Below are 16,355 nucleotides of genomic sequence, written 5' to 3'. Positions count from 1 at the left end.
GAGAATGAGTAGATTAAGAACAAGTGTACATGAAAAGGCTTTGAGCTACAATAAAGGCTAATATACTGGAGATCTAAGAAATTGATATTGTCTATGTGGAGCCACCACTTTCAAGCCATGGTGTGGTAGTGTTTGTGATGTGCAGTCTTTTACTAATTTTAGGGACAACAGAAGCTTCTCATGAAAACAAATACACTTTATTGTAGAATAAGGAAAAGCATGATATCATGTCTATTGCCTTAATCAAGGAGAAACTGTTTTGAGCACTGTGGTAATGTCTGCAATAAACACAGAGTGTGTTCAACAAAATCAGTAGTAAATAAAATTATGCTGCTGAGTTTTTGAATTCACCATATTTGCAATTTCTCTCCCCTTTGGTACCCCTCCTACCAGATGAACACATGTAGAATCAGAAAGGTTTTCACTGAAGGCAAATTGGCAGTCAAATGAATCAGACTTAGATTACACAAGGTCACATGCAAAGTATGGATTAACAGCTAAACAAATGCACAATTCTGAATTGTACCAGATAGGAACATTCATTTCCCATTAAATTTCTTATGTATGTTGTGTGTGTGTGTTTTTAAAAGCATTGTGCTAAGAATAATTACAATTTTAAAATTTATGGGAGCTGTTCCGAATATGGAAATGTGATTGAAATATTCTCTACAAAAACATGTAAAACTTCTCATGTATGTTTTACATGGGGAGAAGTTCTATGGAAACAGCATGGCTATGAAATAAAAAAGCTAGGTTCTTTGTACTATTTAAATGTTCATTTAGATAAAGCTGCACACATAAAGCTATTCATTATATTCAGAGAAATGGCATTTAAATGTCATTTATGCGCAGAAACCATAACTAATTCAATCATATCCTCAGGGATTTTAATAAATAACTTGAACTACTGTTCCTGTTTGTTTAAAGTTTTAACAGCCAATTTTATGGTTTAGAGTAATGAATAGGTTCTTTATATTGATATATTTATTGAGGAAAGCTGTTTTGTCAAGAGTCATGAGAAGTACTTTGGTTCTTCTCACATTTGGTTACGGCTAACTGGTTGATTCCACAGAAGTGCGCTGTGTGTTTGTGTCTTGGACATTGCAACTATGAGGTATACAGGGCACAATAACCACCAGGATTGCTTAATATCTATATGAAGCTGTTGGAGGTGGCCATGAGTAGGAGGACAGCTGTTGTCTCCCAGCAGAAGTTGTTCACATGTTTAAATGGTGCCTGGATGTAGGAATGAGATGGATGAGGTTTAAGAAACCGAAGCTGAATCCCAGTACATATGCAGGCTCATGGTTCAGGAATGACACTGAAAGCCCAAAAAGTATAGGACTTAGGAAGCTGAAAGAGTATGTGAAGGGGTATGTGTTAGCGATGCTCTTATCTGAGAATATTGAAGAAAGGGCCAGTTTCATATGGCCCAATTGTTAGTTTAATTCTGCCGCCCAATTAAAACTTGGGATTTTTGCAGGAACCTTTGTGGATCTAATGCAGGTATGGGCAAATTTCTTTCCTCCTGCTGTTTTGGACTTCAACCCCCACAATTCCTAACAGTCAGTAAACTGGCTGGGATATCTAGGAATTGAAGTCCAAAATACCTGGATAGCTGGTTTGCCCATGCCTGGTCTAATGACTTCAACCAAATACGTAGATGTTCAAAATTTTAGTCTTTGCAGCTCCCCTTCCCTCTTTCATGAGTCAATTGTTTTGGAAGCAGCAATAATTGTTTTCCCACTTCAGATTGCACCCGCTTTCCAGAAGTAGGGGACAAAACAGGGCTGCCTGAGGAACTGGACATCCCCCTCCAGTCCCTTTGATAGGACTGATTCCAAAGTGTGGGAGGTGGAGGAAATAGGAGGGAAATTGGAACAATTGTGTTGCTCAATCATCTGATTCCGATTTGCACCAGAGCTGGGTTAGAGGGTATGCAGACACTGTTAGCAAGGAATTCATTTTTGGAACAGGAGCCCTTAAAAATATTATCTGGAGCCACATATGCTGCCCAACCTTTTTCCCCACTCCTTTTAACTTAACCAGAGTCTTCTGTTTTTGGAAGTTCTCTTTATTTTTATGTATTTTATCTTTTAGATTTTGTCTGATTTTTTTCTGCAAGTGTTACTTGCTTTAAGAGGTGCAATTAAAATCATTTAAATAACTGGAAACTACTTTCTTCTTGTGAAACATAATTAAATGACTCTGCCACACTGTATTTCCCCTTTGGGTACATTATTCCTACACACCATCAACTGCTGAAATCCACAGGGAGAAGGAGATCAGGAATGAAGGTTTGCTATTACTGTATTTAGAATTACATGCCAAAAGGAAGCATGCCAATCCTTTTTATTATTCAGTGTTAAGTACAAATTGGGGAGAGAGGATGGCCGACGGTATATTGAAAAGGACAAATCCTGAATATTGAAACCTAAAAATATCAAAGTAGAAGACATGATACCAACATACAAATTGCGTCTTTTATTTCATAAAGTTGAAAATCGAGAAAACCATTTCCATAAAAACCCAACTCATACAAATATAAATATCCTGTAAAAGGCACTGCTCCTTTGAATAAATAATTCCACACACAACTTATCATTGGGATCTCTTTTCCCTGAGTTTCTAACCTATCATTATTTCTAATCTTTCCTTATGGGTTAGATGTACAATCCAGGTAGCCCTCAATGAATAGCCAGGGTCCTTTCGCTGTGCACAACAATGAAGAATAATGTAAGGAGTGTAACTGATATTATCTCAAGTTATTTTATTCTGAAAATTGTTTGCTACATAAAACCCAGTAATGAGTGCAACTATTAATGTAAAAGGTTATGCACATTTGAATTTTGTTTAGTGGACCCTGCTATATCAATAAATTTATTACAGGAGTGAAAATCTTAAACTACTGAAGTATCACCAACCTTTGTAGAACAGATATCTGTATCATCTATTCACATAACAAAAATAAAAAATGAAACAATTTAGAAGTTTATAATGACAGTCAAGTTCATGCTTATTGTCTAATCTACTAAAATAGTCATCTGCCAGTTCTGAAAGCAGTTTTAAGGCTTTCATGTATGTACAAGAAATTAAACCATTTTTCTTGATTCTCCAAAATGTAAGCGCTTCTACTTTGGTTTGTAAATAGAATATACAGAGTTGAAAGTCAAAGCTTCCGCTGTGCCATACCATCACATTAAGATATGCTGCTTTAATCTATCTGGAAGGAACCTGTGCCATATGCACAAATGGACAATGTTTCTGACTACACAGATGTAAGGGGCAGACACTTCCTTGTGCCACTTTTTTCTTGGGAAGCATGACTTTGGGCAGTCTGCGCCTAACTAGCAGCCCTAAATCTAAGCAGACAACCTTTACTTGCTCCATTTTGGATCTTGCCAACATCTATTTACCACTACTGTCATTTTCAAGTTTTTACAGCAGTTTTTTTTAAAGTCCACAGAGCATGGCCAAGAATAAAAACTTGAATAGACACTGCTTTAAAAATATGCCTTGTTTTATGAGTAATGCATGGCCTAGTGTAAAGGAAATCTAATTAATAGACATGGCAGAAAGAACTTAGTATACATTACAGGTTTTTTCTCACACAGTTCTGAAATGTCACAAAAAGCTAGTGTATGGACATATAATACAATCTTTAACAAAAACACAGAAATGTCATAGTTGATTTAAATGTCTATTCAGTATAACTCCTACTGAAAAAGTTGCCTGTGCTTATTATCAATAAAGCAGGAGTAACATTTAAATGCCCTCACAATACGTACTTACTGAAACATATGCAAAATCGAACCTAATCCAAGGATGTTTACAGGACTATGGGGTAACAGTATTAAAATGCATCATTGCTGTGAATCATGATTTTCTCGATGTTGTTAAACTGCAGCTTCCAACATTTCTCACTGCTGGCTATGTTGGATTTGATAGTCTAACATCTGGAAAACTGTGATTCCCATTCTACTCTACACGTTTTAACAAGCACATTCATTAAACACTGCATCCTTCTGCAGGACACAGATCTCTTAAAGAAATTACAACGAGTAGGAAACATTTAAGTTGTTTGAAGCTAGGAATTATGGAAGAAAGCACACAGATAGCAGCTCATTAAATATACAGCTTTAAGGGAAAGCTCTTAGTACTGTTAGAGGTTACAATTCCTCCACATTCATAACATTTTCCAATAAGATGATTTAAACTATAGTTGGAGAAATCAATTATGCCACTTCTAAGAGCTATGCAATTTTGCTTCTAATAGCCTAATTTAGATAGATCACCCCTTGGGCCAGCTATTTCTTATGTCTCCTTGCAAAGAAACAACAATCTTTAACATAAGGTGAACCTGTGTTGACTTTTAATTTTCAGAATTTTTGTATATACATAAATAGTTACTTGTGGACAATCAGCAGCATTTACTAATATTCAGAAATCTTAATCTTGCCACTTTATTAACTGAAGGTTTAGCTTTTTAATATTGGGAGAGCATGTTCTATTTAACATCTTTATTTCATAATGACAATGTTCTAATGCAGTATTTGGGTCGATTATTAAAGTGCATCTATCATAAGTTATCCAGTGTAGATGAAATGATCATCCCAGTGTTCGAGACTAAAGTCAATATAAGTTATCCAATTAATGGATCGTCGTCATCATCTTGAAGCTGAAGTCGTGAGAACGGACGCAGAGAAGGTGTTCTGTTTTTCATGATGATTATCAGGCACGTCAGAGTAGTTAGCACCATAAAGACACCAATAACTATGCCAATGGCTTCAGGGACATCTATGCACCACTGATCTGCTAACAGGCACTTGGCATGGCTCAAGGTGCCATTATTGGGCTGAGGTGTCAGACCTAAGATGTGACACATCATTGGATAAATATCAACTGTACACATTGTCTTTTGTTTGTAACCTTTGCGAAAAGCGGGTCCATGCGCTGCCAGAAATGGATGCATACTCGAGAGGGTATCGTCATAGCCATGGTCTCCCACTGGAAGGAAATAAAAAGAACCCAAGCATTGCAAATGTGCTAGAAATGTTTCATAAATAAATTTCTCCATCATAGGCTGTACAGTAAAATAGAAAGCTACAGTTTCTTAAGCTTCTCCATAAGCTTGCTTCTCACCGCACAGCAAATATGAGTAACTATTAAGCTCTTAAATTGCAAATGAAATGTATAGCCTTAATTTTTTCACCATATCTCTTTAATAATAAAATCTGTTTGTTATTTAAGGAGAGAAAAGGCAAAACGTTCTTACTCCACAGGCTGAAATTATATGCTGCAAATTTATCATTACTTCTGTAAAGGATGAATGGTACCACATGCTTTAAATAAAGAAAATCATTGTACTTTTTGACTCGGCTGCAGTGAGGAATGTTAACCACAGTAAGATAATGTCAGTAGCATTTCTATAAAAACTGGATCAGTCCTGTATGTCTTCCTGGAGGAGAGTAATGGGTGTGTGTGTGTATGTGTGGTGGGGAAGGGGGTAGTAGGCTAGTAAGGGGTTAGCTCATCCTACTGTTTCAGAAGACAGGACCTTAGTATTTAAATCAAACAGGATGCCTTTCCAGTTGAGAATGATAGAAAAACATAATCTGTGCAAAATATATTTTAAAGAAGTTCTAGAACTAGAAACAAGCAAAAAGAATGATAGCTACCACTGAATCTTCTATCTTATGTCAGTGACTTAAGTTACCTGGATACCTAGTTTCCCCTGAGTGAGAAAAACAGTTAATCTTTAATGGAAAGTAATTTTTCCCTCCTGAGCATATTTAGCACTTTACTTCTCCATGTTGATCACCTTTTAATATCCCAAGATTGAGTTGTTCCAGTCATTGCAGACACATACCTCATGGTTGTCCAACTATCCTTTTTCATGCAACCGAGACAGGTGGACTAATTTTCACTAAGAAGAAACTATCTTTTGTACACATATCTCAAGTGAAAGAAGCTTCAGCCAAAGCACATACTTTAATCTTGTACTGCTGAACAGAAGGAGACACTGAAGTTGAGGTTGCAGCTCTACCAGCAAATCTCAAACAAGGGCATAGATCTGCTAGATGCAGCACAAACTGCAGCACTTCTAGTGAAGTGAGCCAGGAAACCTGATGCACATGATTTCTCATAAAAACAGCAGTGCAGGCCCTTGGACTTCTAGAAAGGAGAACCGCAGAAACTTTGAGCCAAAGAAATTGGACGAAATAATATAAACATAAATCAAGAAATCTAAATCCTTTAGTGTGAAAAAATGCATAGGAAATTTTTCACTTAACTTGCTATTTTCTCACACAATACTGCAGAGGGCAAAAAGATGGACGTATAATCTGTTGTCAACAGTAGAATACGGTATCATTCATTGGTGAGAACAATGGGTTAGTATCATATTACTGAAAGGGCCAAACGAAGTACAACAGAGTTTGCATGAATAATGCAACCCTTTATCAATACAGCCAAGCACAGAGACACTATTTTAATTTACATTATCGCTGTGACAATAAAAACTTTCAAGACAAAATTTTGGTGCAGAAGAAATTAAGAAACGGAGAGTAAAATTGACATTTTTGAATGGAATTTGGAGGGAGCGACAGAATAAAGTTGCTCTTCCCTGAGCCCCTAAACCCCTCCCCCTCCCCCCCTTTTCAGCTACTTTTGGTCAAAAATACAAATGAGAAGGCACTCTTTCCTGTTGAGCATGGAGATACAGGCAGAATGCCGATTACCTGTCCTTCTAGCTTAGATGTTGCTCTAATACTCTCTCAAAGCTTCTAGCTTCTCGGCCTCTTCTACACTACCAGATTATCAAAGCAGGAAATCCATATTTTCTGCTTTAAAGTAGATTGTGTGTCTACACTGCCATATAATCTAGTTCAAAGCAGATAACCTGGATTTTACATTGCACTGGGAGGGGCCTCAATCTTTCAGTTGCCCTGCCTGATAAATGCTTTCATCATAGAATATGTGTAGCCTAACAAAACCAAAACAATGAACTCTGTTGACATATTAAAATGTTTGTCTCATTAAACAAGAAATCCTGATGCTGTTCTCCATTTCCCCCCTGCTTTACCTTAGTGGGCCACTGAAGCAGGCCCGTAGCCAGGATTTCGTTTCGGGGGGGGGGGGGTGAGTCTGAGTGAAAGAGGGTCTAGCCTAGCAAACCTTTTGTATCATTACCCCAATACCCCCATGCATATGGGATATATTGAGTATGGTGATCAGATCATGATATGAATAAACATAACAGTTTAAATAATGCACCAGTAAGGCCTTTTCGCGAACCACCATGAGAATTTCGGGGGGGGGGGGGGGGTGAAGCCCCTCGAGCCCCCCCCCCCCCCCCCCCCGGCTACATGCCTGCACTGAAGTGAACAATAACAACAGTATCTGTAGGAATAATAATAACAATATTCATTCATATCCTGTCTTTTCTCCAGTTTGGGATGCAAAGTGACAATCACCACTTTGTAGTTAAACTGCATATTTAACATCCCAAAGCATCTCAGCAGATATTGAAGTATATATTTTATTATAATGATGTACAACTAATGCAAAGAGAAAAGACGTTAGAACTTGGGCTAACAATGAATAATCCCTCTTCCCCTCACAGCTTTTTCCATAGTAAGTTTTTCACTTAAGGTTTTCATAAAAGAATCTTTGGATAGACTTGGATCAAAAAGACAAAGTTCACCCAGCTTTCCTATTGCCTTTGTTGTTTTCTGAAGTTGTTTGAGAAGTCATGGAACACATAGCAGGAAGTGAGGGCACAGAGGGCTTACATCCCCTTCCAGTCCTCCAATGGAAAGCTTCTGGTTTTCTTAGGTATACTCAAATTGTCAGCACCATCTTAAGAAAGAAATGTAATCGATTTCTCTTAGCTCAATCCCATTTGTATAACTGGTTCCAGATAAGTCTTGGTATTGCTTGTAACTTAATCATCTTCCAAACCAAATGGTCCTACATTATCTTCACTTCTTCTAAGCTTCTAACTTGCATGGCTGCAGTAGTTACTATTTTACTCAAGCCATGGAAGGTCAAACAGCATTTCCTAAAATGTACAATATCGAGCCCCATGAATTTAATCCTTACAGGTGTTTGAAAGTGTATTTTATTCCCAGTGAAACAATGGAGAGCAACCATATGTAATGTTTAGCTGTATCTGTTTTAATTTTTGTAAACTACTTTTTAGTCCTAGAGATAAATTAATATCCTGTAAACAAATAAATTAGAGGGTTTTTACTCTGTCTAGTGCAAAATGCAGATATAACCAAAAAGCAACCACGGATTAATTAGTTTTGTTGCCTCTAATTAATCCGTGGTGAGACTGAACTTATCCGAAGAATCCATGCCACAAAAACAGACATTTTAGTGCCATCTGATCTGATAAAAGAGCACAGGTAAAAATCTGCATCCTTCTGGAGCAATTTGGTTACTTCTAATAGATATTACTATACTATGGATTTTGTTATTCTTCAAGAATCAATATGGCTTAAAAGAAACGTTTCCAGAAGCCTTCAATGCTACAACTGGCATCATTTGCCTGTCCAGCACAACTTTGTTCCCTACACATGAAAGGGAGTGATTTTATCTCATTGGACTAATTGTAAGAACACAAAAGGAAAACACTTACATCTTGGGAGAGTCTCATTTTGTACAATCGTCCACCCTTCATCTGCCACCAAAATTATGGGTTGAATACGCTGATTATGATGATAATGGTATCGGTCTGGAATTTCTTCTTTACGGTAAACTTTCATATGAGGGCTGCAGTTTTTCATCGAGTTATAGACGTGCGTTTCATCTGAAGAAAAGGTTAACAAAACATGATATATAGTTCAAAAATGTGTTATTTGAACACAAGAAATAGCATCCTCAACAAAAAAGGTCAGGGTTGACCACATTTTAATCCCACTACAATACAGTTGGGTCTCTGAACACATCACAATATTCAACATACAAAGATGTGACATGAATTGACTTGGATATTTGGCCACTTTCCCCTAAAACTTACACAATATATTTCCAGTTTTGACTTTTGTGGATTTAATTTCTAAGAGATAAAAAATGTGCTCTCTAGGAATCTCTAGGTCTTCTAGGAATCTCTAGGTGACACTATGGCCAACTTCTTCCAGTAATGCTGTGGGACCTAGAGATGTTTTAAAACAACACATCTCAAAGAATCTCTAGGACCTCTAATGTGATTCTATGGTCGGCTCTACACGCAAGTTGACCATAGTCATGCCGGAAAACTGAGAACCCTTCCCAGGATCTGATTCCAGGTTATCTGCTTTAAACTGGAATATATGTGTCCCCACTGCCAGATAACCTGGGATAAACAGATAATTTGGGATCAGATCCTGGGATAAAGGGACAGTGTAGAAGGGCCCTCAGAAATTCCTAGAGAAGGGTGCTCAGGTTTTTTTTTAAAAGCAATGTTTTATTTACCCCTTTTCATGCCATAGACCTGTGCTCCTAACCATGATGGAGATCTCTATGTTTTAAAGACATTTTAAGGCGTCTCTTAAACACCAAAAATGTTACAAATAGAACAGCTTTTTTAAAAATCATGTATACCAGCTATTAAGTAACTAAAATATACTTACCTTTTGGCAGTATTGCAGCAACCGGACTTTTGTCGATCAGCATATAACTATCAGGTTCAATGCAGCGATCCAAGTTGATCAATCTGTCTTGGGAACACTGTGCCATGCCATGATCACTTGTAATTATAACATTAATTTCCTCCCACAACTTTGAAGACTTCAGCTTCTTAACCAGCAGGCCAACAAGATCATCAACTTCTTGTAATACTTTAGTCATGTTTTTGGTATCTTCTGGCCCATACTTGTGTCCACTTGCATCTGGCTCTTCCCAGTAAAGCGTAGCAAAAGTGACTAGTGGTTTAGAATTGTTCAACCATGTAATTATATTTTCTGCTCTTTCATTAAAACTTACTGAAGAATTGTATTTCATAAAAAAATGAGGAGTACTGTTGTGAATTTTTACATCTGTGCCAGGCCACATTGCAGAAGCACTAGTTTTGTTCCCCTGGTATTGGTTGGTCACCCAAATAGGAACAGCTTCATTCCACCAAAAAGGATCCTTGTCATTAAATGGTGAAAACTTTTTTTTGGTAGCTGCATCATACATTTCATTTGCTACAATTCCATGGCTTTCTTCATATAGTCCTGTGACTATACTATAATGATTTGGGAATGTTTTTGTGATGAAAGCATTGGTAACATATTCCACTAATACGCCATCCTTAATAAAGTCCTGAAGATGTGGAAGTTTATATTCCTTCAAATAATCAGCCCTGAAACCATCAAAAGATACCAGGAGCAATCTTGGTACTGATGAATAAGTAGAAGGAAGTATTCCAATAAAGAGGGACACTAATAAGAAATACATTCTGGAATCAGGACAGGTTTTGGAGTCTGTAAGGATATCTAGAGGGGGGAAATGAGATGGTATCACTAAATATAAATCCCAAAGAGATTTGTGGCAACTGCAGCATTATTCTAACAAAATATAAATTATAAACTAGATTTGTAAAGATGTTAATAGATTATTCAGACAATCAGGTACTATAAATAATTTTTCCTCATTAATATAAAATACATAATATTTCAACACCCAATTTAATCTCCATTACTATTATAAAAGGTGCATCAAGATGATGGATCCAATTTCAAAACATTTATTTCACAATGGCAACATGTTAACATTACACAAAAAGTTATAAATAGTTTATTGAGTTGTCAAGTTTTACTAACTACTCTGCTGATATTGTTGAAAAAGCTTCAGCTGTCTACAGATCTATTTTAGTTTGGCTAATAAACTCCACTGACAATAGGTGACATTGCCATCTTGCAGATCTCTGAGGCTAGGGGTTTGAGCTGCCAGATCAATATAGCAGAAATCCTTTGAAACTCTGTGCCCCACCCTTTCAAGAAATAAGGGTTTCATTCATGGGTGGTTTTTGGTTACAGAAGAGACAACGATTTCGTAAATCAGGTCCATCTTGTTGAAACATCCTGTATTTCATACTTAAATATCTGCAATTGCTAGTCAGGCAGTCATTCTCAACATAAAATGGGACTGATATGCAGTAAATGAAGCTGAAGGTACTGCCATTGTATATCAGTAAAAGTGAGTTAAACTGTTGATATAAGACATATGAAGTACAGTTCTCCATAAGTATATGTATAAAAAACAGTACAGGGATATCTATTAACAAAGCTCTGATAAAGAAATTCCTTTTTACAAAGCATGCCTCAGGGGAAGGCAACAACAAATGCTGTCGCAACAAGAAACTCTGCGATGGGTTTGCCTTGGGGTCATCAAAAGTCAGAAATAACTTGATGGCACATAGAAGCAGAGATCACCAGTGAGTGTAATGGAGAAGGTATGACAAGACTGCAAACTGAAAAGAAATGGCTGTTATTAGGTGCTAACTGATGGTTTCTTCATTTGTTCCTATCTGAATTCTGTTATAGGTTTCTCCACCAATATCATTCATACACCACTTCTCCTAAACAATACTTTTTTTTGTTACTGAAAAGCAATAAGGAGAAATTAACACTTAACAAGTAAAACTGTATTTTGACTTAGTTGTTGTGGTACTGATAATCCTTATGGGTCAGTATGAGAATTATTTTTAATTCTTTGGAAATAAATGTCAATATTTTTTTAATTCTTTAGAAACATCAACTGAAAATAAAAACCTCTTGTAGAGCAGGGCGGTCACTGATACATTATTTTTTCTACATGAACACTTTTGTTCTTATAAATACTTCCTGCTTCACTTGCATAACCTAACAGCCAATTTAGAAGCGTCTTTACTTCCTGCTTTTCAAGGAGCAAGTCAAACAATGCCTTTAGCTCTCAATTCCCCAGAAATAAGAGATTTTCAGTAAACACTACAAAAAATTCTATGAAACATACTTCTTTAAAGTCTTAGTCACCATTTCATTTTTTTTCTCTGCTTGAGAGAAACATAATATTTGGAAAAAAAACTTTCTAGAATAAGTGATACTCTGTTTCTTTGTATGATGGCATGCTTTCCCCAGATAAACATCTCTAAAAATGGGATGCGTCTTAAAATCGCGGGTGCTTTTATATATACAGGCTGTCCCCAAGTTATGAACAAGGTAGGTTCTGCAGGTTTGTTCTTAAGATGAATTTGTATGTTAAAACAGGCACATTTTTAAGTGTAGCTCCAGCCATCTATGTACATACGTGTGTGTATGTGTGTATACATACATACACACACACACATATGTGGTGTTTGTTTTGCTGTCTGTGCCCCCAATCAGAAGATTTCACCTCACTTTCTGTGTGATAATGGGATTTTGGCAATCCTTGTTGTGAAAACAAGGATTGTTTTTTATTTGTCGTGTCAGAGCAGCCAGTCCATTATATTACATTTCTAACAGAACAAAGCAAACAAACAGAAAAATACACAACTTGTGAGTTTGGTAGCTGGTTAAATGTCCTTTGACCAGTATCTGGCCACTTGGAGTGCTTCCGGTGTTGCTGCAAGAAGGACCTCCATTGTGTATGTGGCGGGGCTCAGGTTGCATTGCAGCAGGTGGTCAGTGGTTTGCTCTTCTCCACACTCGCATGTCGAGGATTCTACTTTGTAGCCCCATTTCTGAAGGTTGGCTCTGCATCTCGTGGTGCCAGAGCGCAGTCTGTTCAATGCCTTCCAAGTCGCCCAGTCTTCTGTGTGCCCAGGAGGGAGTCTCTCATTTGGTATCAGCTATTGGTTGAAGTGCTGGGTTGGTATCACAAGGATTGGTGATAAAGCTTCAGTGGAGACACCTTTTCCCCATGATAACTTTTCTAGGAGTGCATTTCTCTTCCAAGGGCTAGATTTCTCTCACTTCCCATTGTCTCAGTCCTGTTCTTAACTATGATTCGTTTGTAAGTCAGATGTTTGCAACTTAGAGACAGCCTGTACATGTCTACTCAGTGCTAAGCCACAGTAACCACAATTATATTCTTTATGGATGTACTCAGAGGCAAACTAAACTGTCAGATGAATATGCAATCCATTCACAACCTTTTACAGAACACCATTCTAGCCATTATGGATGTAGAATTCCTATGCATTAACATCCCACTGGAGAAATTATATTGTTTAGCTAGTATTGCACTACCTGATATCCTTCAGGAAGTAGCAGGCAGTAAAGAAAGGTCCAAGGCATTGATATCGCCAGCCCATCCTCTGTTTGGATATCAGTCGGCATGCCAATGTCTTAAATCAAGAACCAGAGTGGGCTGCAAGCTATCAAGAACACCACGATAAATGTAGCAACAGCAGTCTTAGGGCCGGGTTGTTATAGGTTTTTTCGGGCTATATGGCCATGGTCTAGAGGCATTCTCTCCTGATGTTTCGCCTGCATCTATGGCAAGCATCCTCAGAGGTAGTGAGGTCTTAGGGCCCTTCCACACAGCCATATAACCCAGAATATCAAGGTAGAATAACCTATAATATCTGCTTTGAACTGGGTTATCTGATCCAGTTCCGAGATCTACAGAGACACTAGCTGGAACACCTCAGCAAGCGAGAAGTAATGCTACCCCTCTATTCTGCTTTGGTTAGACCACACCTGGAATATTGTGTCCAATTCTGGGCACCACAATTCAAGAGAGATATTGACAAGCTGGAATGTGTCCAGAGGAGGGCGATTAAAATGATCAAGGGTCTGGAGAACAAGCCCTATGAGGAGCTGCTTAAGGAGCTGGGCATGTTTAGCCTGAAGAAGGGAAGGCTGAGAGGAGATATGATAGCCATGTATAAATATGTGAGAGGAAGCCACAGGGAGGAGGGAGCAAGCTTGTTTTCTGCTTCTCTGGAGACTAGGACGCGAAACAATGGCTTCAAACTACAAGAAAGGAGATTCCATCTGAACATGAGGAAAAACTTCCTGACTGTTCAGCAATGGAACTCTCTGCCCCAGAGTGTGGTGGAGGCTCCTTCTTTGGAAGCTTTTAAACAGAGGCTGGATGGCCATCTGTCAGGGGTGATTTGAATGCAATATTCCTTCTTCTTGGCAGGGGGTTGGACTGGATGGCCCATGAGGTCTCTTCGAACTCTTTGATTCTATGAGAGTCCAAAAGTGGCAGGCTCAAACCCAGAACCTCAATCAATGGCTGATACCAAATGAGAGACTCCCCCTGGGCACACAGAAAACTGAGCGACTTGGAAGGTGTTAAACAGACTGCGCTCTGGCACCACGAGCTGCAGAGCCAACCTTCAGAAATGGGGCTACAAAGTGGAATCCACGACATGCGAGTATGGAGAAGAACAAACCACTGACCACCTGCTGCAATGCAATCTGAGCCCTGCCACATGCACAATGGAGGACCTTCTTGCAGCAACACCAGAGGCACTCCAAGTGGCCAGATACTGGTCGAAAGAAATTTAATCAACTACCAAACTTGCAAACTTTGTGTTTTGTTTGTCTGTCTGTTTGTTAACAATGCAATGCAACTGTTTGGTCTGCCCCTGACACGATAAATAAATAAATAAATAAATACCCCCAGGCCCGTAGCCCGGATTTTGTTGTTTTTTTTGGGAGGGGGGGAGCTGAGTTTGATTCGGGGGGGGGGGGGGGTTGAATCTGAGTGAAAGACCCTAACAAACTTTTTGCATCATTACCCCAATACCCCCATGCGTATGGGATATATTGAGCATGGTGATCAGATCATGATATGAATAACATAACAGTTTAAATAATGTACCAGTAAGGCCTTCTCGCAGACCACCATGAGAATTTCGGGGGGGGGGGGCTGAAGCTCCCCAAGCCCCCCCCCCCCCCCCCCCGGCTACATGCCTGAATACCCCCATTTCAATGCAGATAATGTGGGATTTTATTTAGATGTGTAGAAGGGGCCTTAGCATAGCCCTTCAGGTTCTTGACCCCTGAAGGTGCTAGGAGCGCCTCTGCACCGTTGTCAGGCTCATGTATTATTGAACGACTACATTGTGTTCTCCGCCCTGTCTGAGCCCTGCGCGCGATCTGCCTGCGCGCGACCTCCCCCCTCCCTCATTCTCTCCCCCCTCCCCTCCCCCCGCCCTCGGGCAGAAGCAGCGCTCCGTTAGGCCCGTCGCAAACTAGGTTTCTGCTGGAGAAATCCTTGCTAGCAAGTCCCTGACGTCATGAGCCTGCGCCTCTCTCCCCGCCCCTTTCTCCGCCCCTTTCTCTTTGCGAGCGTGGTTTTTCCTTTGCTAGGGCAGCATTGCCCGCATTTTCTCTCAGTTGAATTCAGCCAACTGAGAGAAAATGCGGGCAATGCTGCCCTAGCAAAGGAAAAACCACGCTCGCATGGAGAAAGGGGCAGAGAAAGGGGCGGGGTGAGAGGCGGAGTCTCGTGACGTCAGGGACATGCTAGCAAGGTTTTCTCTCGCAGGAACAGAGTTTGCGACGGCTCTTAGTCACCTGAGGGCGCGGAGGGCCAAAGGCAGGTCGGCCGCCGCTTCCAAAGGGAAGGCCGGGGCCCCTCTGCGAGGGAGAAGCGGGGCGGGCAGCCAGGCCACCTTCCTCGACGGGAGACGCGGCAAGGTCACCCGCTGCCTCCGTCACAGACAGACACACACACACACCGCCGCAGGGCCCGCCAACGGCGCGCCTGCGCACTCGGCCCCCGCGCGCCGCCAGCAACCGCTCTCGCGCCCCCACGCGACTGGAAAGCAAGGGGCGGGGCTTGTCTGCGTTTCCCACAGGAGGGGGCTGCCTAGAGTGAGGGGGAGAACAGAAAGGGTTCGGCGCATGCCCAGAAGAGGCGCTTCGAGGGGCGACCCTCTTCCTCCTCTCCGCCTTGACAGGAGAAGTAGTGGCTTCCTTTGAAAGGCTGCAGGGGGCGGGGCGAGGGCAGGGCTCGAAATTATTTAATTATTTATTATTTCCGCTCAGCCCTGGAAGCCCAGCAGGTGGGTGAATGCATCCTGGGGAAAGCAGTCTCTCTCAGGGCCCTTCCAACTCACCCATATAATCCAGCTGAATAAGATTCCATATTGTCTGCTTTGAACTGGGATATATGGCTGTGTGGACTTGGATATTACCGTTCAAAGCAGATATTGTATTACCACTCAACAAAAGTTTGCCCCAGGCGCAGTCAGGCCATTGTGTGCTAATCAAGATGTTCAGTTGAAACATTCACACCTAGCTCCAGCAGAGAAGAGTCCTTTGCCTCACCCTGGTCATTCCACAGATATATAAACCCTTTTGCCTAGTTCCAACAGACATCACTACCTCTGAGGATGCTTGCCATAGATGCAGGCGAAACGTCAGGAGATAATGCCTCTAGACCATGGCCATACAGCCCGAAAA

General features: G+C 40.1%; 1 protein-coding gene across 1 annotated transcript; it reads right to left on the bottom strand.

The window, feature by feature from the left end:
* Positions 1-2,469: 2,469 nt before the first annotated feature.
* Positions 2,470-15,697, bottom strand: LOC132781250 (bis(5'-adenosyl)-triphosphatase ENPP4-like). The gene is made up of 4 exons (XM_060785350.2): positions 15,465-15,697; positions 9,618-10,463; positions 8,645-8,815; positions 2,470-5,007 (listed from the first exon to the last, which is right to left on the bottom strand). The coding sequence occupies exons 2-4, from the start codon at positions 10,423-10,425 to the stop codon at positions 4,643-4,645; spliced, it is 1,344 nt and encodes a 447-aa protein (XP_060641333.2). The 5' UTR covers positions 10,426-10,463; positions 15,465-15,697; the 3' UTR covers positions 2,470-4,642.
* Between the last annotated feature and the right edge of the window lie 658 nt (positions 15,698-16,355).

Source organism: Anolis sagrei, chromosome 1, assembly GCF_037176765.1.
Source record: "Anolis sagrei isolate rAnoSag1 chromosome 1, rAnoSag1.mat, whole genome shotgun sequence".
Classification (NCBI taxonomy): Eukaryota; Metazoa; Chordata; class Lepidosauria; order Squamata; family Dactyloidae; genus Anolis; species Anolis sagrei.
Note: the sequence above shows the minus strand (reverse complement) of the source record. Positions and strands in the feature narration are given on the sequence as shown.

What these genes read in the sequence shown, in the direction of transcription:
- LOC132781250 (XM_060785350.2), bottom strand. Translation starts at nt 10,425, where the DNA reads ATGTATTTCTTATTAGTGTCCCTCTTTATTGGAATACTTCCTTCTACT. An exon ending in TGCTGCAATACTGCCAAAAG is followed by an intron (nt 8,816 to 9,617) that starts GTAAGTATATTT and finishes CCTTTTCTTCAG; the next exon opens with ATGAAACGCACGTCTATAAC. An exon ending in AAATGAGACTCTCCCAAGAT is followed by an intron (nt 5,008 to 8,644) that starts GTAAGTGTTTTC and finishes ATTTCCTTCCAG; the next exon opens with TGGGAGACCATGGCTATGAC.